The sequence below is a fragment of the Ranitomeya variabilis genome, chromosome 6 (assembly GCF_051348905.1).
Source record: "Ranitomeya variabilis isolate aRanVar5 chromosome 6, aRanVar5.hap1, whole genome shotgun sequence".
NCBI classification, from domain to species: domain Eukaryota; kingdom Metazoa; phylum Chordata; class Amphibia; order Anura; family Dendrobatidae; genus Ranitomeya; species Ranitomeya variabilis.
This window is the reverse complement of record NC_135237.1, coordinates 508091791-508114560: the sequence shown is the minus strand read 5'-3', so window position 1 is coordinate 508114560 and position 22770 is coordinate 508091791. Positions and strand designations below refer to the sequence as shown.

At 42.3% G+C, this 22770-nt stretch overlaps 1 protein-coding gene across 3 annotated transcripts in view; it reads right to left on the bottom strand.

Annotated features, from left to right (window-relative positions):
• The window catches only part of VPS13B (vacuolar protein sorting 13 homolog B), a 1111190-nt gene that overhangs the window by 101401 nt on the left and 987019 nt on the right, over positions 1–22770 (bottom strand). For all 3 annotated transcript variants that reach the window (XM_077270879.1, XM_077270877.1, XM_077270878.1), the window contains exons 43-45: positions 15463–15624; positions 1719–1874; positions 106–369 (exon numbers count right to left, since the gene is read on the bottom strand). In XM_077270879.1, the coding sequence (XP_077126994.1) occupies positions 106–369; positions 1719–1874; positions 15463–15624 (582 nt within the window). The remainder of the gene's footprint in view (positions 1–105; positions 370–1718; positions 1875–15462; positions 15625–22770) is intronic.

The following is a 22770-nucleotide window of genomic DNA, read 5'->3' as shown; positions in this document are numbered from 1 at the left end:
CGACGTGAGACAGCTGACCGCCATCATCCCACAGCAGCACATGATGTCACCTACGTATTAGATGCACATTGCAGTAATAGCTACTGCTGTACATGGATAGCATACCTGAATGATAAAGTCGTTTTCTGTGGCCTCCGAAGTCAGGGAGACATCTCGGGACCACTCGTCGTCTCCTGTGGCTCTTACACAAACCTCTGTGAGCTCACTATCTTCCAGGATGTACGACGGCAGCTTCTGTTTGGCTTCCAGGCAGTCGATATGTTCTCGTACCACAGCATAACCGTCATGTCCCACGTAGTGCTGTACCACCTTGAGGTCAATGCTTTCCGGCAGATAGCTACAGATGATCTGCCTTCCACAGATGGTTACCTACAGAAGCCAAGCAGAAAAGTGATATCCCGATCCGCTGCCAACAACCAAGATATTCCAAGTGGTATACTCCCGAGACCAAAAGACCACCTTACAGATATATACCTATTCTACTACAGCCATGTGTAATCATGTACAAAGAAGTCACCTAAAAGGGATATTCTGATAAAAAAAATAAGTTATCAACTGTTCGCAAGATGGGTGAGAACTTCTAGATCATGGTGGTCTGACCATTGACTTGCCTATGTCCAACAATCCCAAAAAGAATAATAGGGGGTCAAGCAAGAACCGTATATGGTTTTGGTTTCCTGAAGAAGTGGGTTACTCTTCAAAATGTGTAGAACAATTAAAAAAAACATTATTGTTCATTATTTCTGGCACGTGACGTTTCCTCATCAGCTGGCAGAGCAGATAGAGACCACAAACTTTCAATTTTTCCATTTAAATGGGGGACAGAAATCCCCTGTTCCGGGAATTGGTGAGCGGCTGCACTCCCACCGATCTACAACTTGTCATGTGTCCTGAGGGCAGGTGATAACTTCTTACTTGAATATGTCTTTAAAGATCATTTTAAGATGCAAATCATATCTGCCGTCATACTGATGTACAATTAGTTAGTTTAATACAGTAGTTTTTAAGATTGGTTGTTAATCTATAAATGATAGTGAAAAATCTAAAATGCATAATTATTTTTTTCTTTTCCAGTAAAAATTTGAAAAATTTAAATAAAAAGTTATATAAAAAAAATAAAGTAGTTTTAGAAACAACATTATTGACAAAATCAACATTTGAATTGAAATGCAAATAAGGCTGAAAAGCTATTTGTAGACTTGAAGCCTCCGTCACTCCAGCTCTATTCCCCGCCCAGCGCAAGTCTCCTCCTCCATAACTGACAGCCTCTATGCTGTGTGACTTCAGGCAAAGGCACCGTCAGTCAAGCAGGAGGAGGCAGCGCTGGGTGAGGAATAGAGCTGGAGTGACAGAGGCGTCTACGGATTCCCTTCTAGTGTGATCTGTCTGTATTATAAAAAATACTCTATACTGGGTTTACTTACATTTTATGTAAAATAAAAAAGCAAGCTGTGATTTCATGATAATAATCTTACCTCCCCTATGGCTGTGTACTTTATATTCCGCTATATGGCACAGGGTTACATATGCCGCCATTGCGTCATCACACAGACTTTTCTCATTTTTTTTTATTATTTTCAATATATATTTTTCTGTTGTTTTTACAATTCCATTTATTTCAATGGACATATGAATATATACCAACATATTGCCTCTTTATACACTAAATGCAATTAATGCAGATAATAGATGTATACAAAAATCTATTCCCAACATACTTGTTTCTGCACCCCGTTCAGCTGCCGCACTTTAATAATCAGTGTAGCCGTCCGCCCCTTGTACTGAATAGTACGGACGAATGTCCCGGCGTTGTCCACATTGAAAGGCTCCGACCAGCGCCAGTTTCCCCAGCCTTCAATACAGATGTGCAGCAGCTGCAGGGAGATACAACATCCATTATAAGTGCGGGATCATAAATACACTGCATTCTGTCATTAGGATTCATTAGCATTCTTCTGTAAAGATTTAGGCCTTTCAGCTTCCTGAGGGGGGGAAATAGTTTAACCTCTTTGGTGACACATGATCCATTAGAATATTTCACTTCGCTTTGCTGTGATTTGTAGGGTAAAATATAGTCAAGCTAAATTTCTAGACCACTTACTGATCTCTGGAGGTCCGACCCCTGGGACTCCCACGATCCTGAGATTGGGGCTATGAAAGCCAAGAACTGGGCTCTGTAGACCCATGACTTAAATGGAGCAGGGGTGCTTTAGCCTAACGTCTACTGGACTCTCGAAGAAAGTCGAGCAATATCTACGAAAGTTCCATAGACTATGAATGGAGCGGAGGTCAAGCATGCACACCTCTGCTCCATTCAAGATGAGGCTCTGTAGAGCCCTGTTCCTAGATTCCACCCAACCTTGGGATTGCAGGGGTCCCAGCAGTCGGACTTCCAATTTTAAATAAAGGACCCCCATACAAATTAGACTAAAGTTGGTCAAACCCTCCGATATCGTCATCAGACAGTCTAATGTGTACGGGGGCCTACCGATCCTCCATGGCATATGATGATGAGAGAAGGATGAGGCACATTGAATTTCTAATGGCTGTTCCCTTTATTCTCTCTAGAGAAAAGCCTCTGGCAGAGGACATTGGCAGTGGCTCTTTCACAGAGAACACCGGAGAACTCTGCCGAGACAAGCGGTCCTGTGTATGGGAGGAGTTGAGGCAGCTAGATCATTCGGCAGACAGCTATCTAATGTGTACGGGAAGCATTAAGTTATCCCCTGTGAATAGGGGATAAGTTAGTATTTCGGGAATAGCCCTTTATGTCAAGTCAACTTCAACTATTGAAAAATCTCTGGGACCTAATAAACTTTGTGTTCCAATTCTTCATCATTTCAATATCTGCGGGCATGAGTCCTCTACTGTAAGGGTCTCGGCGGGGGCTACAGAGAGCAGATTTCTTTTTCTCATTGGATTACCCCTTTAATACTCCTCACAGCTGGGTTTGCTGTATTTCCATCCATCCTAACAATCCTATAGGACCCCCGGCTGATGAACATTCACCAATGTGTCATTTTGCCATTTCGGAGTTTGAATGCTAAAATTTACTTTTTGCGCAATATTGAACGTATGGACTAAACTTAAAGATTTGTAACATGAAGCAACTATAAGTTTATTTTATTTGTGCATTGTGGCTTTAAGCGGTGTAGCTTTTTTCAACTATGCAAAAAAATTAAAGTACGGTAGTTTGTCCCTGTTTCGGAATTGCAGTAGTAAAAACAGCAGGAACAATCCAATTTTTACATCTTCACATTCTTCCAATGCTCCAAAAATCCAAATAATCAGCAGCTCGGCATGCTCCCGCATCTGGGAAGGTTAGGTATAAGTGAAGGCCCCTGTAATAGCCTTGTCATCCGCCTCAGGCTGTGGGTGGCTTGTGCGGAGATGACTGGCAGTCGTTGTGCAGCGAGCCTCACTGTAATCTTATCAGTATTATTACCATGAGATATTCCAAGGTTTACTGCACTATGAAGGATGAAAAGATTGATGCCGCGGCCGGCTGACAACGTATACTGGGCTGCACCCAGAGGACTGTAGGAAAACCAGTGGTGCTGGTCATTATTGTGCTGGGGGCTGTAGTGATGGCCCTGGTCTCGGCATGTAACGTTCACCACTGTGAAGTATAACCCATATACCATGACACTTATTACTATTTAAAGGGGTTGTCCAGCCAACACATTATTTTCAGGCTTATATCTGGGGAGGACAAAAGGATTGGCCATTGAAATGCAACAGGTGACAGATGGTATCAGGGGGAGTCGGGAGCCCCCATACACATTAGACTGTCGGTCAATCCTGCCTATATGAGCAGGTTCAGACAACTTTGGTCTAATGTGTATGGGAGGCTTTAGAGGGCCACTGCCAGACTTCCTTGGCAGCCGCTTATCTCAGCACTGGGCATAGAAATTAGTCGTTGAAGTTCAACAGGATGGATCCTTCGTGGGATCATGGGAGAGTTTGGAGGTCCCCATACAACTTTGATCTATTATATATGGCTTCCTTTAGTGTGTTACACAAAGGTTTTTGTGTCTGCTCATGTCAAACTATATATAAAAAGGGTTGGCTGAATTCTTATTGTGATGGTTAAAGGGAATCTGTCAGTAGATTTTTGCTTTGGAATCTGTGAGCAGCATGACGTAGGGGCAGAGATCCTGAATCCATGGATGTGTCACTTATCGGGCTGCTTGGTGCAATTTTGATAGAATCCCAGTGGTCAGAATACTGAGCTGTGTGTAACCCCGCCCACTCCCCTGATTGGCAGCTTCCTGTGCACATTGAAAGCAAGCTGCCAATCAGTGGTTGGGGCGTGGCTACACAGATCAGCAGGACTGTCTGGCACGAGATACCTGGTCCTCTAGTGATTATCTCCTGCTGATAAAACGCGGATTGTATTGAAACTATAGGAAGCTTCTGAGCAAGAATCACATCCCTGGAATCAGGATCTCTGCCCCTACATTATGTTGCTCTCAGATTAAACAATCAAAACGAAAACTTCTCAATCAAAACCATTGTGTAGACAGAGAAGGAGATTGGCTAAGCTATTGGCATGAGTAGTAAACCAGCGCTGCTGTTCACACACAGCTACAGCCAACTCACATCGATGAGTAGTATGACCACTTATGTAGGGAAAGCTGTCAATCATTGTATGACTCCGCCCCCTTGACTCCAAAGAGCAGAATCCTTTCACATAAAGCTATCTATCAACCTGTTCAGCTTCTCCTGATCCTCAACATGATGCCTGCAAACTATTACTTAATAGGCAATCAATATTTTTCATGGAATACCCCTTTAATAGACAAAAGAAAATAATGGAAATGGCTGAGACAGAATTATAAAAAAACACAAGAAGGAATCTCATTTCTAACATCTAAAATGCAGGTTATTACTACCCTTTTCTTATTTCACCACCGAAATATTGATCTTTACAATTATGAAAGTATTATTATCACCGTTATCATCAAGTCTACAGAATGTTTTACTTCCTATGGAATCCAGATTGTATCCAGCATATGGAACAGTTTCAGGGGACAGCTGTTTAATATCTCAAGTAACTAATTGAATAAATGTGTCCACTGAAGGATTGATGGACGGAATCATTAGAGAAAAAATGAAAATAAAACAACATAAAATAGTAGTAGTAAGACCGTAAGAAAAACCATCTATCACCGTAATTCCAGTTACTGATCAGAATGCTTTATAGTATAGAGTATAAATTGTATGTGAACTAACATGAAAGGAAATGAAAAAAGTAATGCAGATGCTCCGTACAAGCCAAAGAGATCATTTCTATCCATTCCCAATCGGCAAAAAAACAACAAAAACAGTAGATCCATTGCCTATCACAAGGCAAATATGTGATTGAGCACAGAATTTACTTAAAAAAAAAAAAGTTGGATTAAGTTGTCAATTAATTTACCTTAAAATGACACAAAATAGGAGAGTAAGTCAGCCACCAAGTGGTGTAAAGTTACACAAAGTGTTTAAAGAAGAGAAGATGTATTACCCCAACAGGTACCCTGACTAAATACAGTGGGAAAATAAGTACTTGACACACTGATGATTTTGCAAGTTTTCCCACCTACAAAGAATGGAGAGGTCTGTAATTTTTATTGTAGGTACACTTCACCTGTGCTAGACAGAATCTAAAAACAGAACATCACATTGTATCTAATAATTAATTTGCATTTTATTGCATGAAATAAGTATTTGATCACCAACAACCAGCAAGAATTCTGGCTCTCACAGACCTGTTAGTTTTTCTTTAAGAAGCCCTCCTACTCTGCCATTACCTGTATTAATTGCACCTGTTTGAACTCGTTACCGGTATAAAAGACACCGGTCCACACAATTAATCACACTCCAACCTCGCCACCATGGACAAGACCAAAGAGCTTTCTAAGGAGACCAAGGACAAAATTGAAGTCCTGCAGAAGGCTGGAATGGGCTACAGGACAATAGGCAAGCAGCTTGATGAGATGGCAACAATTGTTGGCACAATTATTGAAAAATGGAAGAAACACAAGATGACTGTCAATCTTGCTCGGTCTTTGGAGGGAGCTGAAACTCAATGTTGCTCAGCGAGAGCCCCAAAACCTGAAAGATCTGGAGAAGATCTGTATGGAGGAGTGGGCCAAAATCCCTGCTGCAGTGTGTGCAAACTTGGTCAAGAACTACAGGAAACATCTGACCTCTGTAATTGTATACAAAGGTTTCTGGACCAACTATTACGTTCTGTTTTTCCATTTTATCAAATACTTATTTCATGTAATAAAATGCAAATTAATTATGTAAAAATCATATAATGTGATTTTCTGGTTTTTATTTGTAGATTCTGTTTTGGGAAAACTTGCAAAATCGGCAGTGTATCAAATACTTATTTTCCCCACTGTATCCATGCTTTGGTTTAAAACTCTCTGCGTAGGGAAGTGCATCTTGCATACTATCTACCTATAGGTGGCGCTACAGAAAGAATATTTTTCCTGCAAGGGCAACTAGATGTCCAGGTATCGCCTTATGGAATTTTAAGCTTATAAATAGAATATATAGTATATATCCATACATCCCAAGGGAGCTTCCAATTTTTAACCCTAACCTAGCTTTCCCATATTTTTAACTAATTAATACATTTACTATGACGCTTTAGTACCTAAATGCATTTCAACATGTATATTATTTCATGATTTGATGCATTTCAAACCTTAAAAATGCCTTTGCTCAGATTAAATTTTGTGGTAAGCATATTAATATCCACAGCAAAGAACCAATGATCCTAAACATTTTCTCTTAGATTACCCTAAAAGTTAGGAGTAATGTAAGACAAATAATGCCCCTGCACACACTCACTAATTGTCCCCCACAGAGTACACACATCTATACATACAACGCTACATTGATCCTGATTATGCAGAAGAACGTTTTCAGAACTCAAGTTTCACAAATACAGTATTTTACTAGAAGCCATATTTTCCCTCTCCGTGCCTGGTTTTTCAGGCCATACTTTCACCAAGAAAATATTATTTACATTAAAATACTTCGTAATCTTGGAGCAAATGCCTTGCAGCACATTGAAGCATTTACACTTTATGTGCCTCGATAGACTCATTTTTTAGTGTAAAGAAAATATATGTGGCACAGTAAAATCAATAATTCTGCCAGGTGTAATAAAGAGGTTTTCTGGGTTCCAGAATACGCCTGTCCTCTTGATGTAGTTTGTAAAAAATATCACACTTACTCACCCTCCCCAGGTCCATGGATGAGGCTTCACCACTGCTCCTAGTGCCTTTGATTGTCTGCAGTGCTGAAATCACGTTGACAGCACTGCAGCAAATAACCAAGCGCAGCGGCTTTTGGCCAAGTTGACAGCGTAAGCTGCTGAGAGTTGAGCTCAGTGATTGACTGAAGCGTTCTTAATGTGATTTCAGCGCTGCAGACAGTAGGAAACAACAGGAGAAGTGGGGGAGACTAAGTGTTGGACCTGGGGAGAGTGAGTAAATGAAGTTTGTTTTTAAAACCAGCTGGAGCTGGGGGGGGAAGCGGTTTTCTGGAAAAGGAAAAACAAAACAAAGAAGGCTATAAGAAACAAAAAAAAAAAAAAAAAAAGTAACGCAGCTTTAATAAATTTAGTTCATCTTCTGCCTGTCATATCTAAGGTTCTGCTGTATAAGTGTAAAATGGCATTAGTAAAACTAAAGGGGTTACATGGGACTGGCATATCCTAATGACATGTCATTAATATCAGTTCTGTGGTTATCCCACACCCAGCACCCCCAGCAATCGGCTGCACCAGGAGCCGGATGTAAGCTCCCGGGTACTGTAGCTCAGCTCTTATTGAAGGACATATGATCTGGGCTGCAGCACACAGGAGGAGGGAGAGTTTACAGCTGTGGGTTTAGATGCTTGGTGGAGTGGACTTACACCGATCTGATCTTGATGATGATGACCTCTGCTAAAGCTACATTTAGGTAGGCCATTACTGATTATAAGGGCAGGTGCAGATGACTTATGGTCTCATCCGAGAGATTATGCAAATGACACTCTGATCAAATTCTGATCAGATTCTCTCGGATGAGAAGATAAAAAAAAAAATCTCCATCTTTGCTATTCTGTCAGTGCATAGACAAACTCAATTCTCCATTCAGACAGACTCGAAGGAAAAAAAACCAGACATGTGCACGGCCCCATAGTGCTCTGGCCAAGATTAGTCTATCTGATGTTTGGTCGGGTCGCACTCGGACTGAAAATACGGTTGCCCGCACCTGCCCTAAAACAGTGCAATCATACCAGCAATCACCCGACGAACCAGTGAAACATTCAATCATTAGGGGTTTGGATTGCTTTATGCCAGGATAAAAATCATCGTTATCAGCAGTGTATCGTCCAATCAGAACATAGAATAATGCTGAATGGATAAACAATCCTTATGTTCCCGTCAGTACCTGCCTGTATAAACAGAGAAGTAAACGAGCGCCGACTGACTTGTTTAGAAGTCGATTGTTTCCTTTAAATGGTCCGGACTTATCTCATCTGAATGCACCTTAAAAAGGTATTTTCCAGCTTGAAAGTTCTCCCCTATCCATGTGATAAGGTATAACTTCATCATTGCTGGAGGTCTGACCGGTACCATTGGTGCCGTCTGATCCTGAAAACTGGGGCTCTGAAGAGTCCCATCTGATTGGAGTGTAGGTTGATACTGCTTAATGGGACCATGAGAGATTTCCAATCGCTGTACTTTGGCACTCCCATAAGAATGATTGGAGCAGCAGTGTGCATGATCGACCATCCTTCCACTTAACCAGGGCTGTCCAGAATTCATGACGAGTGGTGAACCCCAGATCTTACTCCAGTAGGATTAGTGGCGAGGGGCACATGGAGGCCTAAGCCACTCATCCCATGTTCCTGATTGAAGAAGAGACGTACTCCATCAACCAGGAGCATCTTACTCCATCATATCAAGGCATCGAGACAGACATGGTCAAAACCGATCTTGATCAATCGGGCCCAAAGAGTTGCATTGGGGAACGGACCACAAAGACCCAAGCTGCCGTCTGTGCGCCTCTATATTTCATGAGGGTCAGATTTCCCCCTTTAAACATAAGCTGATCATTCAGTAGCCACCGATTTGACTCGCGCTTTATAACCTAGAGGTGTTACACAAGTTAAATAAAATAAACTATTTACTGTAAACTCCTTGTACTACTTCATCTCCTGAAATCCCATATCCTTACTTTAATTACCACGAAGGATTTAATTGACCTGGATGTAAAAGAAACGGAAAGCCCTTCCAACTGTTTTCCTTGACTAGGATGGTGTTACCGAACTGAGCAAACATTTTGTAAAGGTTAACTAAAGTATTTGGTGGCAGCCACTGGCCCTCCAAGAAGAAATATGAACCAGTTAGAGGGAGGCGAGATGGTTTTGTTTCCCCGTAATAAAATGTGGTCTAAGAATCGGTCCTGTCTTATTATATCCCCAAGTGTGAGTCAAGTATGAACCAATGCCTGAGGGAAGTCCCGCTCTGCAACAGAATGGATTATGCACATTTATCTCACAATCTGCTCTCAGACTTCTTAAAATTCACTCTCTTGGCAAGTGGGGAATTATCATGAGGAATGAAATAATTTCATAACTATGAGATCATGCAGCATTCCTTGAAACTGACACTTGCAGGGATTGTCCAGGCTTGGGTACTGTTTTGACTTACAGGTAATCCCACTTCATTAATTCATTTATCATGGAAATTATTTGGAGGGATCAAAAAAAAAAAGATGTCAGGAAAAACCGCAAGTGCTTTCCATATGGAATGGAATTCATAATATACACCGGATAGGTGATAATCTGCATTTCCTTCCAGGGACTCAACACCGCACCAATATTATTCAATATTTTTGTAATTTCCTAAAAATATTAAATGTCGGAGTCATCCACAAAGAATCTAAGCAGAAAATGGAAAACTAAATGTGGATGGATAAATGTGGAATTTTACTAAGGGTTGGAAAGTAAAGTATGAAAGACCTGTATCTTTATAGGTTTCCACGATGTGGAGATCATATGAAGATAACAGAATATAAGGCTCTATTGATCCTAGAAAAGTTGTACAAATTATATTTAAAGGGCTCAAACGAATAAAAAAAACAAGAATAATAACCCTGACCAATGACCACAGCGTTCTGGTCGATACTTCCATAAACGCCCGCTGTGAAGCAGTGACTGGTATTGTATGCGAGAGTCGCTATGTGTGCCCCAGGATGCGCACAGAAACGTATTGAGGCCACTGGAGTGCATTGCAGTCACAGGTATAGCTGTGATTGCAGTGCAAAATAAAAGTACCGTATATACTCGAGTATAAGCCGACCCGAGTATAAGCCAACCCCCCTAATTTTGCCACAAAAAACTGGGAAAACTTATTGACTCGAGTATAAGCCTAGGGTGGAAAATGCAACAGCTACCGGTGAATTTCAAAAATAAAAATAGATGCTCCATACTGTTCATTATGGCCCCATAGCTGTGCCATATAGTGCTCTGCACCATTATTGCCCCATAGCTGTGCCATATAGTGCTCTGCACCATTATTGCCCCATAGCTGTGCCATACAGTGCTCTGCACCATTACTGCCCCATAGCTGTGCCATATAGTGCTCTGCACCATTATTGCCCCATAGCTGTGCCATACAGTGCTCTGCACCATTACTGCCCCATAGCTGTGCCATATAGTGCTCTGCACCATTATTGCCCCATAGCTGTGCCATACAGTGCTCTGCACCATTACTGCCCCATAGCTGTGCCATATAGTGCTCTGCACCATTATTGCCCCATAGCTGTGCCATACAGTGCTCTGCACCATTACTGCCCCATAGCTGTGCCATATAGTGCTCTGCACCATTACTGCCCCATAGCTGTGCCATATAGTGCTCTGCACCATTATTGCCCCATAGTTGTGCCATACAGTGCTCTGCACCATTACTGCCCCATAGCTGTGCCATATAGTGCTCTGCACCATTACTGCCCCATAGCTGTGCCATACAGTGCTCTGCACCATTATTGCCCCATAGCTGTGCCATATAGTGCTCTGCACCATTACTGCCCCATAGCTGTGCCATACAGTGCTCTGCACCATTGCCCCATAGCTGTGCCATATAGTGCTCTGCACCGTCCATTATTGCCCCATAGCTGTGCTGCTGCTGCTGCTGCAATAAAAATAATAAACCACATACTCACCTGTCTTGCTTGCAGCTTCTCGGCGCCATCTTCCCGGCGTCTCCCTGCACTGACTGATCAGGCAGAGGGCGGCGCGCACACTATATGCGTCATCGCGCCCTCTGACCTGCACAGTCAGTGAGGAGAGAGAGACGCCGGGAAGATGGAGACAGCGCCCGGCGTGTGGAACGCGGACAGGTGAATATGCGATACTTACCTGCTCCCGGCGTGCCGCTCCTTCCCCCGGACAGCTGGTCTTCGGTGCCGCAGCCTCTTCCTCTGTCAGCGGTCACCGGCACCGCTTCATTAGAGAAATGAATAGGCGGCTCCGCCCCTATGGGAGGTGGAGCAGCCTATTCATTTCTCTAATGAGCGGTCCCACGTGACCGCTCAGGGGAAGAGGCTGCGGCACCCGGAGACCGTGGGACGGGCAGGGGGAGTGACAGGATCGCCGGGACTAGGTAAGTATGCCTCAGCGCCCTCTCCCCCTCACCCGCCGACCCTGCCACAGACCGTGACTCGAGTATAAGCCGAGGGGGCACTTTCAGCCCAAAAATTTGGGCTGAAAATCTCGGCTTATACTCGAGTATATACGGTAAGTTTGGTTTTGGGCAAGCAATTTTCCCAAGGCAGATTTAAGAAAACCTGGCATGGACTTTTATTTTTGGAGCGAACTGCAAGATGGTAGTGGGGCAGTTCGCTCCCTCCAGGCCGGGTGTTACAAGTGTCCAATGGCCACAGAGTTCATTTAAAAATCCTGCAGCAAAAGGTTGGGTGTGTCAGTCAGTGTGCAGGTGGCTCTGCAAAGCTCAGCCGGTGTGAAGTAACCAGGAGCCAAGCGAAGCCAAAAGGCCTGGCACCCCTCAGCTTAGCACGGTGGTGGTGCAGTCGCCCATGGCAACCGGTCTGATACGGACTGTCTTGATTTCCGGCTGCGATACGGAGGATATCGTGTGTTGTTTACTTTGTGAGTTCTGGACATTAAAACACGTTTGTTTTGAACTTTCCTGGGTCACTGTCTGTCTGTCACACTGCACCAACCCCACTGCACTACATCGCTTAGCCAATCAATGGCTTAAGTCGGACAGTGTAATGGCCAATGATTGGCTGGGTAAGCATTTCCTGGCATTTTTAGTGTGTTAATGGGGCTTTCCACTAGTAGGATTCCTATGAATTCCTGTGTTTCCCCTTTGCACAATAATAACACTTATACTCACCTCCAGTGCCGAAGTAACAATGTCACGTGATCCTCAGTATGATTCATTGTTTTTTTTTGTTGCGCTTTTGAGTCTGTTCAATTTATAATTTAGTAAAAATTGTCTATACTCTATATATCTAATCTTTTCTGGACCTTATGAATTTTTTATGTATATTCAATATTTTTTTAATTTTGATCATTATTTTTCCCCTCTATGTCTTTATATATATATATATATATATATATATATATATATATATATATATATATATATATATATATATATACACACACACATATACACACATACTCTCTGGAAATCCCCTATAATCCCTTCCTGCATTAGGACGTGAATAATTGTCCCAGGAAGGGGTTCAGGAAGGGTTTCATAAGTACGCCGAGGGGTTAGGAGCGGATCTCCCTCCATACGTGGCAGATGTCGGCTATACTACAAAGCATGCATCCATTTCTAACAGCAGAGGTTGTTAACCGTTTAGATGCTGCAATCAATCTCTTATAGCGGCATATAAATTGTGGGGTTGTACCGTTGGGTTATCATGGCAGCCGAAGGTTTATTGAAGACTGGCTACCACAAGCTGAGCTCCATAGGAGGCCATGAGTCTTCCTGTATACTGCAATATGGTGACATATAAGTACATAGTACAAGCGGTTAAACCATTGCAAATTCTAATCACCCCCTTTAAGGGGAAAAAATGTTTTATAAATAATAAAAAATGGTTTTAAAAATATCAAAATTTAAAATCACCCAGCATTTTTTCTTTTGTTAAACATAAGACAGGAAAAAATAAACAGGTTTGGTATTGCCAAGTGCATAAAAGTCCAATCTATCAAATTATAAAATTAATCTGAAAACACTGCAATGAAAAAAAAAAATTGGATACACCAGAATTGCAGGGGAAGGCAAAAGAAGGGGGTGCCCAAGCACCTTACTAAAAAAAATGCAAAAAAAATTGATCAAAACATCTTCTTTACTCCAAATTAGTATTAAAAAGGATGTCAGCTCACAGTGCCAAAAAACAAACCCTCACTCCGATTCATCACTAGAAAAAATATGTATCATCGGTTGTGGAACATGGCCGCACAAAAAGAAACTTTTTTTTTTCATTAAATTCAGATTATTTTTTTCTGCCACATTCAGATTTATTTTTTCATCACGCTCACATCTGTACATATAACGATGGAAGGTTAGTATCACCATAATCGCACTGACCTGGACAATAAATATATATATATATATATATATATATATATATATATACTTTTACCAGACAGAAAATGAACACCGTACACTACAAAAACAAAACCCAAAAATACAACGGCGGAATTTCATTTTGTTCCAATTTCATCGCATTTGGAACTTTTTGCCCCATTTTTCAGTACGTTGTATGGCAAAATGAATGATGTCACTGAAAAATAGAGATTGTCCAGCAAAAAAAAAAGTTATGGTTCTTAGAATAAAACAAATAAAAAACAAAAGCACAAAAATTAAAAATTCTGTGAGAGGCTTTAAGAGATATTTCTATCATTGCAAACGATATGTGATTAATGGGGGTCTGACAGTGGGACCCTCGACCAATCATGAGAATGCTGCTTTGAAATGCTCTTTCAGAATTAAGCGATGATATTGATACATAATATTTCTCCCTATTTGTTCACCGACAGCCGCTGATGTCACATACGTGCTGGAGTCCCGTCTGTGCGGCATATATGTACTATAAGAAGATCTAGAAACGTTTCTAGCCGCTTAATATGTATATAAACCCCTTTACGTTCCTATAAGAAGTGAGTGCTGATACTATGATATCATAAGCATGAAAAATAAATAAACCTGCCAAAAAACATCAGGAATATGCATAAATAAAGGCTGCATATCGCTACATCTTGTTTATTAAGTGAACCCGGTGTAATGAGCTGTTTATGAAGCTAAAAGTGGTCCTGGAATTTTTCGAAGGTGATTTAAGGCGTTTTACACTACAATCTGATAAAACGCCCTGTTGCTTTGCGTCCGTGGTCAGTTTAGACATTTACGTCATGCTCCAAAATTTCCCCAAACATGCAATCGCCTTATTTATCCAAGCTCGGGGCTTTATCTTTACGCCAAAGGAACATACAAAGACCTTTATGAAACCTGCACTTGGCATCTTTTCTTTTAGAGGGGAAATAAAATATACGGAATCCTAGAAATTGCATTTGTCAGATATGTAGAGCGAATGTGAATGACTGACACCCGGACGAGGAAGAACTACGTGCTCTGCAGCTAATGGTGGCGGCATATTTGTGTTGTCAGGAACATATACAGATGAGTCCTTCTTTATCTTCCCTCTTGGCTCATCGTTTCTCAACGTGAGTGGCGTGAGATGACCAACTTTGCGGAAAAAAAGCCCATCATTTTGAGACATTCTGTTGGGAGAAGTCTACCCTCTGCGAGTCTATGTTTGTGATACAAATCGTGGCATGTCAAGAAAAAGTATTGACCGTGGGAAGGTAAGGGTGGGCACAACGGTTAATGTATGTCTCACAATTCAGAAACTCCCCCAGTGTCATCAATGACAAGCTCAGCGGAACGTATCAGTATGGGGAAGATATCTAATGGCCTGGTCTATCTCATCGATCCAGTTACTGTCTACAGGCTGTACTAGAGATATCACATTACAGTACAAGTAACTGCTGGGGTTTAGCGGCTCTTGTCCTCCTCATCTACATCACCACTGCACCCAGTGATTGGCTGCAGCAGGGACGTGCAGTGTAGTAATGACATCACCGCTGAACCCCAGAGAGGCAGCAGAGAAGGAGCGGTGGAGCTGAAGAAGGCGAGTATCAGGGTGTTTAATAACTTAAAAATGTGTATGCTTTTAGAAGGAAAAATAAAAGTATTCCTGGACAACTCTTAAGAATCATGACCATGTGAGTGCAGTAAATAGTTTTGGAAATAACAGTTACGGTTTTCATTTTGTTATGTTATTTTGAAAAAATGAATCCATGAGAAGATGTATGAATGTCTTAATCAAATAAATTGGGTGGCTCAGAAATCACTTTGATTTATACCTGTGGGGACTTGTGTGAGCGCCAGCAGTACTGGTGGCTATGGAGACTGGCCAACAAAATATTCTCGTCAGTATCCAACTGGCCAAACCGCAGCGTCTCCTGTGTGTCATTACAGACGACAAAATGACTGTAGATCAGCTCCTCGGCCTCGGGGCACTGGTTCTGAAAGAGAAGGAACAGACTGTTTTAATAGAGAAATGGTAAAATATGTTCTCATTGTCGTCAGCGCTCACTCCTATTGTTCGCCCTTCTCCGATATTTTGCACTGCACTTATGAGGAAGGGCCACTAAGCCAAACATTCAGAAATAAAAAAGATAGGGCCTCAAATAATTTCAGAATCTCAGAGCTATTCGCTTTTTACTTTTGACATGACAGCAGGTCTTTTTAACAGGCCGACGTGTTATTTCAACAAGTATGATCATAGAGGATACAGCATAAAAAAATACAAGTAAAAAAACTAAAGACGCACTGTTGTGATTTTTATGTGGTTTATCGTTGACTTATAACAAGTACATATATTCATAGTACACATTATAACATTATGGGAATACCAGCTAATTGTCCAGTACTACAGGACTAGTTGTCTTGTGCCACCTAGTCCTTCTGCTCTGTGTAACCCCGCCCCCACCACTGATCATCAGCTTCCTGTCAATACATGGTACACACAGAAAGCAGCCAATCAGTTGTGTGGGCGGGGTTATACAGATCTCAGCATTCACAACACTGCAAGATTTGCAGCAGAGAAAGATGTGAGTATATCAAAATAACAGCATACACCCCAGCAAGTGACACATAGCTGAAATCAGGGTCTCATCATCATGGTGCTCTCAGATAACGGCAAAAACTTGGTAACCGATTCCCTTTAATATTCATTTTTAATATATTTAAAACTATAAAGGAATTTTCAATTTACATAATTTTGTTTTCAATAATAATATATGGGTCTGGCTTAAGGCACCAATACACATTGGATAATAGTTAGCTGAACCTGCCAAGCATTCCTGTGTATGGGGAAGTCAGGAGAGATCGTGGTTGGCCGGGAGATTTGTCAATTCCCCACCCCCACCACAACCCGATAGAGGATGTCGGGGAGAGAAGGAGCCGGTGTGTGGAACACACTCCGTGTGTGTGTGGTATGGTGTGTGTATATATACATTGCTCAAAAATATAAAGGAAACACTTAAACAACAGAATATAACTCCAAGTAAATCAAACTTCTGTGAAATCAAACTGTCCACTTAGGAAGCAACACTGATTGACAATCAATTTCACATGCTGTTGTGCAAATGGAATAGACAACAGATGGAAATTATTGGCAATTATCAAGACACTCAATAAAGGAGTGGTTCTGCAGGTGGGGACCACAGACCACATCTCAGTACCAATGCTTTCTGGCTGATGCTTTGGTCACTTTTGAATGTTGGTTGTGCTTTCACACTTGTGGTAGCATGAGACGGACTCTACAACCCATACAAGTGGCTCAGGTAGTGCAGCTCATCCAGGATGGCACATCAATGAGAGCTGTGGCAAGATGGTTTGCTGTGTCTGTCAGCGTAGTGTCCAGAGGCTGGAGGCGCTACCAGGAGACAGGCCAGTACATCAGGAGATGTGGAGGGGGCCGTAGGAGGGCAACAACCCAGCATCAGGACCTCTACCTCCGCCTTTGTGCAAGGAGGAACAGGAGGAGCACTGCCAGAGCCCTGCAAAATTACCTCCAGCAGGCCACAAATGTGCATGTGTCTGTACAAACGGTTAGAAACTGACTCCATGAGGATGGTCTGAGTGCCCGACGTCCACAGATGGGAGTTGTGCTCACAGCCCAACACTGTGCAGGATGCTTGGCATTTGCCACAGAATACCAGGATTGGCAAATTTGCCCCCTGTGCTGTTCACAGATGAAAGCAGGTTCACACTGAGCACATGTGACAGACGTGACAGAGTCTGGAGATGCAGTGGAGAGCGATTTGCTGCCTGCAACATCCTTCAGCATGACCGGTTTGGCAGTTGGTCAGTAATGGTGTGGGGTGGCATTTCTTTGGAGGGCCGCACAGCCCTCCATGTGCTCACAAGAGGTAGCCTGACTGCAAGATGAAGGCATTGAAGCTATGGACTGGCCCGCCCGTTCCCCAGACCTGAATTCGATTGAGCACATCTGGAACATCATGTCTTGCTCCATCCACCAACGTCATGTTGCACCACAGACTGTCCAGGAGTTGGCGGATGCTTTAGTCCAGGTCTGGGAGGAGATCCCTCAGGAGACCATCCGCCGCCTCATCAGGAGCATGCCCAGGCGTTGTATAGTAGGGAGGTCATACAGGCACGTGGAGGCCACACACAATACTGAGCATCTTTTCCTTGTCATGAGGCATTTCCACTGAAGTTGGATCAGCCTGTAATTTGATTTTCCACTTTGATTTTGAGTATCATTCCAAATCCAGACCTCCATGGGATATTCATTTTGATTTACATTGATAATTGTTATGTTTTATTGTTCTGAACACATTCCACTATGCAATGAATAAAAACTTGCAACTGGAATATTTCATTCAGAGATATCTAGCATGTGGTATTTTAGTGTTCCCTTTATTTTTTAAGCAGTGTATATATACACACTCACACACACAACACATGTATATATCTAAAATGGATGAGCTGGTAGGATTGTTCACATATGACCCCCCTAAAATAAGAGTAGAGTGGGCTCCTGTGCTATCTACTAAACGCACCTAGTGAATTCTGCAATGCGCCCACTGGGAAGGCACATTAGATATAAAGGGACATTAGAGGACATAAAACAAAGTGCTGTGAAATGACAAAGGAGGAAAAGGCAGAAAAAAGGTGTCATCCGGACAATATATTCAGGGTCACATGTAATTTTTTTTTTCAATCTTTATATGGACAGCAGTTTGCGCGGACTAGAAAAGACTATCTACATATAAAAATCATGAGATATTCATTTACCATTCTACATGTGGTGGAAAGTACCCATGACATGAGAGGAAACGAGAAAATTACTAAAACAATTACAGAAATATGTCCTCTTGTAGCTCACGTTAACATTGCCAAATCCCTTTATAAATCAGGAAAGCCGTTCTTACATGGTACCTGTCAGCCGTATACCCGGTGACACATGGCTTCACTTACTGACATTCACAACACTATCACTGCTTTCCCTCCCAATGTCCAATATCTTCAAAACCGTTCGGAAGTCCCTGATTCACCCGGTGACATGCCCTACATGCTTATAATGTGACCCTGTATTTATGCTAGAATAGGAAGGAGGATCGGGAATTACCATGATTGAAGACAATTTGTAATCATTTTTGTATTTCTCCTTTTATTAAACACATAGTAACTAACTGTGTTTAGTTATAACAAATTATAATGATTATATTGCACATAAAAACATTTCGCATCATATATTCAACATTACAGATTCACAGCCTCCACCTGCAGCGCCTCACTCTTCTCTATACATAGCCTGATACTACAGCAGCACCTCACTTCTCTCATTGTCCCCTCACGCCTCTCATTTTCCCCTCACATCTCTCATTTTCCCCTTCACATCTCTCATTTCCCCCTCACTCCTCTCATTTCCCCCTCACTCCTCTCATTTCCCCCTCACTCCTCTCATTTCCCCCCTCACTCCTCTCATTTCCCCCCTCACTCCTCTCATTTCCCCCCTCACTCCTCTCATTTCCCCCCTCACTCCTCTTATTTTGACCTCACACCTGTCATTTTGCGATCACTTCACTATTTTGCCCTCAGTCCTCTCATTTTCCCCTCACTCCTCTCAGTGCTGGGACAGACCATTGTGTAGAGCAGGGGTGATATCCAGTGTAGCAGCAGATCTGCCTCAGTGATGACAGTGGTTCCGTCCCCCCTCTATTCTGGTTGTTATGGTGACCGATCTGTAAACTGTGGGGGCTCATTATGAGGGGCTGCTCTCACATTTCGGGGCCCGTGCCGCTGGTTACCAGTCACTCCTGCACAGAGCGTTGATCTGTGGCGCTCGACGTGCTGGGAGTTGTAGTTTCCGGGGGCCATAGATATCAGCGGTGATCTGTATGAACGTGGGCTGTGTGGACAGGGCTTTGCATGTGGAATGAGTGTGGCTATGCGGAGTGGGTGGGGCTATGTGGAGTGGGCGTGGCTTGATACATACACACACACACTCAACTTTATATATATATATAGATTAATATACAAGAGAATTCGATTTATAGCTATGCTCTATAAACCTATACCACAAATCGTTCCTAATAAAGGCTACATGCAGAAAGGCGCATTATTGTTTCCTGCACTGTTAAGAAAATGGACTAATGAGAGTCAATTACACTTTTCAGATGTATATGCTTTCTTCTGGACACATGGCTCATGTGAAAAAAGTGTAACGTACTCTAGTAAAGCCAATTTGGAGATGAGACTGTCCCACTGAACTTAGTGGGTGCGGCATCCATAAAGCTTCCAGGTGTCCGCCAGGGGAAAGAGGAAGTTACTGGCCTGGGCACCTGCATTTAACCCCTGTAGTTGTGGCCGTAGGAGCCTTCCTCTTTAAGAACCATTGGACGCTGGGAATCCTAATTAGTGCATCACCAAGGGGAGTGGTGCGGGGGGGAACTGACAGTATTTTATTGGCGTTTGTCATATGGGCTCCACAGTCAGAGGCACGTTCCTTATGCAGTACCGTGCCTGCCATTTCTCTGATCGACTGCAAAAAGGGGACAGGTAAGTGAATTGGATATATATATTTTTTTTATTGTGGACCACCAATACGGGCATCTGAACCTATAAACGGATGTGATTTAACCCATTCACCCCCCCAAGCCAGATTTCACCTTAATGACCAGGCCAAATTTTACAATTCTGACTAGTGTCACTTTATGAGGTTAGAAATCTTGAACGCTCCAACAGATTCCACTGATTCTGATATTGCTTTCTGGTGAAATAGTGTTCTTCACGATAGTGGTAAAAATTTGTTCGATATGACTTGTGTTTGTGAAAAATAAACAAAAACAGAAATTTGGCGAAAATTTTGCAATTTTCAAACTTTTAATCCTTATGCTCTTAAACCAGAGAGTTATGTCTCACAAAATAGGAAGTTGAAAAGTTGACCAGCAATTTCTCAGTTTTCCATTTACAAAAAGAAAACATTTTAGGGACCAGATCGCATTTGAAGTGACTTGGGGGGGCTATATGACAGAAAACTCAAAAAAATGAACCCCTTAAAGTCCTCAAAACCACATTCAAGAAGTTTATTAACCCTTCAGGTGCTTCACGGAAACTAAAGCAATGTGGAGGGAAAAAATAAAAAATTACACTTTTTCCCACTAAGATGCAAATATTGCATTTTCATAAGTGTAACAGGAGAAAATGCACCACACAATTTGTTGTGCAATTTATCCTGAGTACGCAAATACCCCATATGTGGTCGAAAACTACTGTTTAGCCACACGGCAAGACTCGGAAGGGCAAAAAGCCATTTGAATTTTGAAACGCAAAATTGCCTGTGATAGAGAATGCCATGTCGCATTTGCAGAGCCCCTGATGTGTCTAAAAATGGAAACCCCCCGTAAGTGACCCCATTTTGGAAACTGGACCCCAAATGATTTATCTAGATGTGTGGTGAGAACCTTGAACACCCAGGTGCTTCACAGGATTTTATAATGTTGAGCCAAGAAAATAAAAAAATCATTTTTTTCCCACATAAATGTTATTTTAGCCCAAAATTTTGCATTTTCACAAGGGTAACAGGAGAAAATGCACCATAAAACTTTTTGTGCAATTTTTCCCGAGTACACCAATGTCCCATATGTGTTGGAAAACTACTGTTTGGTCTCACGGCAGAACTCGGAAGGGAAGGATCGACATTTGAATTTTGGAGCACAAAATTGTCTGAAATAGATAGCAGATTCCATGCAACGCTTGCAGAGTCCTAAAGTGGAAAGCCCCCCACAAGTGACCACAGTTTGAAAACTACATCCCTCAAGGAAAGTATCTAGATGTGTGGTGAGCATCTTGAACTCCCAGGTGCTTCACAGAATTTTTTTTAACGTTGAGCTGTGAAAAAAAAAATCTATTTTCTTCCCACAAAAATGTTGTTTTAGCACCAATTTTTTTATTTTCACAAGAGTAACAGGAGAAATTGCACCACACAATTTGTGGTGCAAATGCTGCTCAGTTTGCCAATACACCATAAGTGATGGAAAACTACTGTTTGGGTGCACAGCAGGGCTTGGAAGGGAAAGAGCGCCATTTGACTTTTTGAACACAAAATTGTCTGGAATCATTGGAAGACGCCATGTCGCGTTTGGAGAACTCCTGATGTGCCTAAACAGTGGAAACCTCGTACAAGTGACCCCATTTTGGAAATTAAACCTCTCAATGAATTTATGTAAACGTGTGGTGAGCACCTTAAACCCACACAGGTGCTTTTCAGAATTTTACAATGCTGAACTGTGAAAATTAAAAAATAAATTTTTCCTGCAAAAATATTGTTTTCCCCCCAAATTTCTCATTTTCACAAGGATAACAGAAGAAAAATTGACCATACAATTTGTTGTGCAATCCTGAGTACACAGATACCCCCATCAGTGGTTGAAAACTACTTTTGAGACACAGTGCAAAGCTCAGAAGGGAAGGACCGCCATATTAGAGTGCAGGTATTACTGATATGGTTTGCCGGTGCCATGACCCACTGGAAGAGCCCCTGAGGTGCCAGGACAGCAGAACACCCCATAAGTGACCCCATTTTACCTCTCAATGGATTTATCTAGGGGTGCAGTGATCATATTGACACCATGGGTGTGTCACAGAAAAAAATAATTACATTTTTGCCACAAAAATTTTGTTTTACCGCCAGATTTTACATTTTCACAAGAGGATATAGGTGCAAATGTCACTAAAATTTGTCACAATTTCTGCTGAACGTAGAAATACCCCATATGTGGCTGTAAAGTACTGCTAAGGCTACGTTCACATTTGCGTTGTGCGCTGCAGCGCCGGCGCCACAGCGCACAACGCAAACAAAAACGCAGCAAAACGCATGCACAACGCTGCGTTTTGCGCCGCATGCGTCATTTTTTTAATTGATTTTGGACGCAGCAAAAATGCAACTTGCTGCGTCCTCTGCGCCCGGACGCGGGCGCCGCAGCGACGCATGCGGCGCAAAACGCAAGTGCGAGGCATGTCCATGCGCCCCCATGTTAAATATAGGGGCGCATGACGCATGCGGCGCCCGACGCTGCGGCGCAGGCCGCAAATGTGAACGTAGCCTTAGCCACACAATGAGACTCAGGAGGGATGAA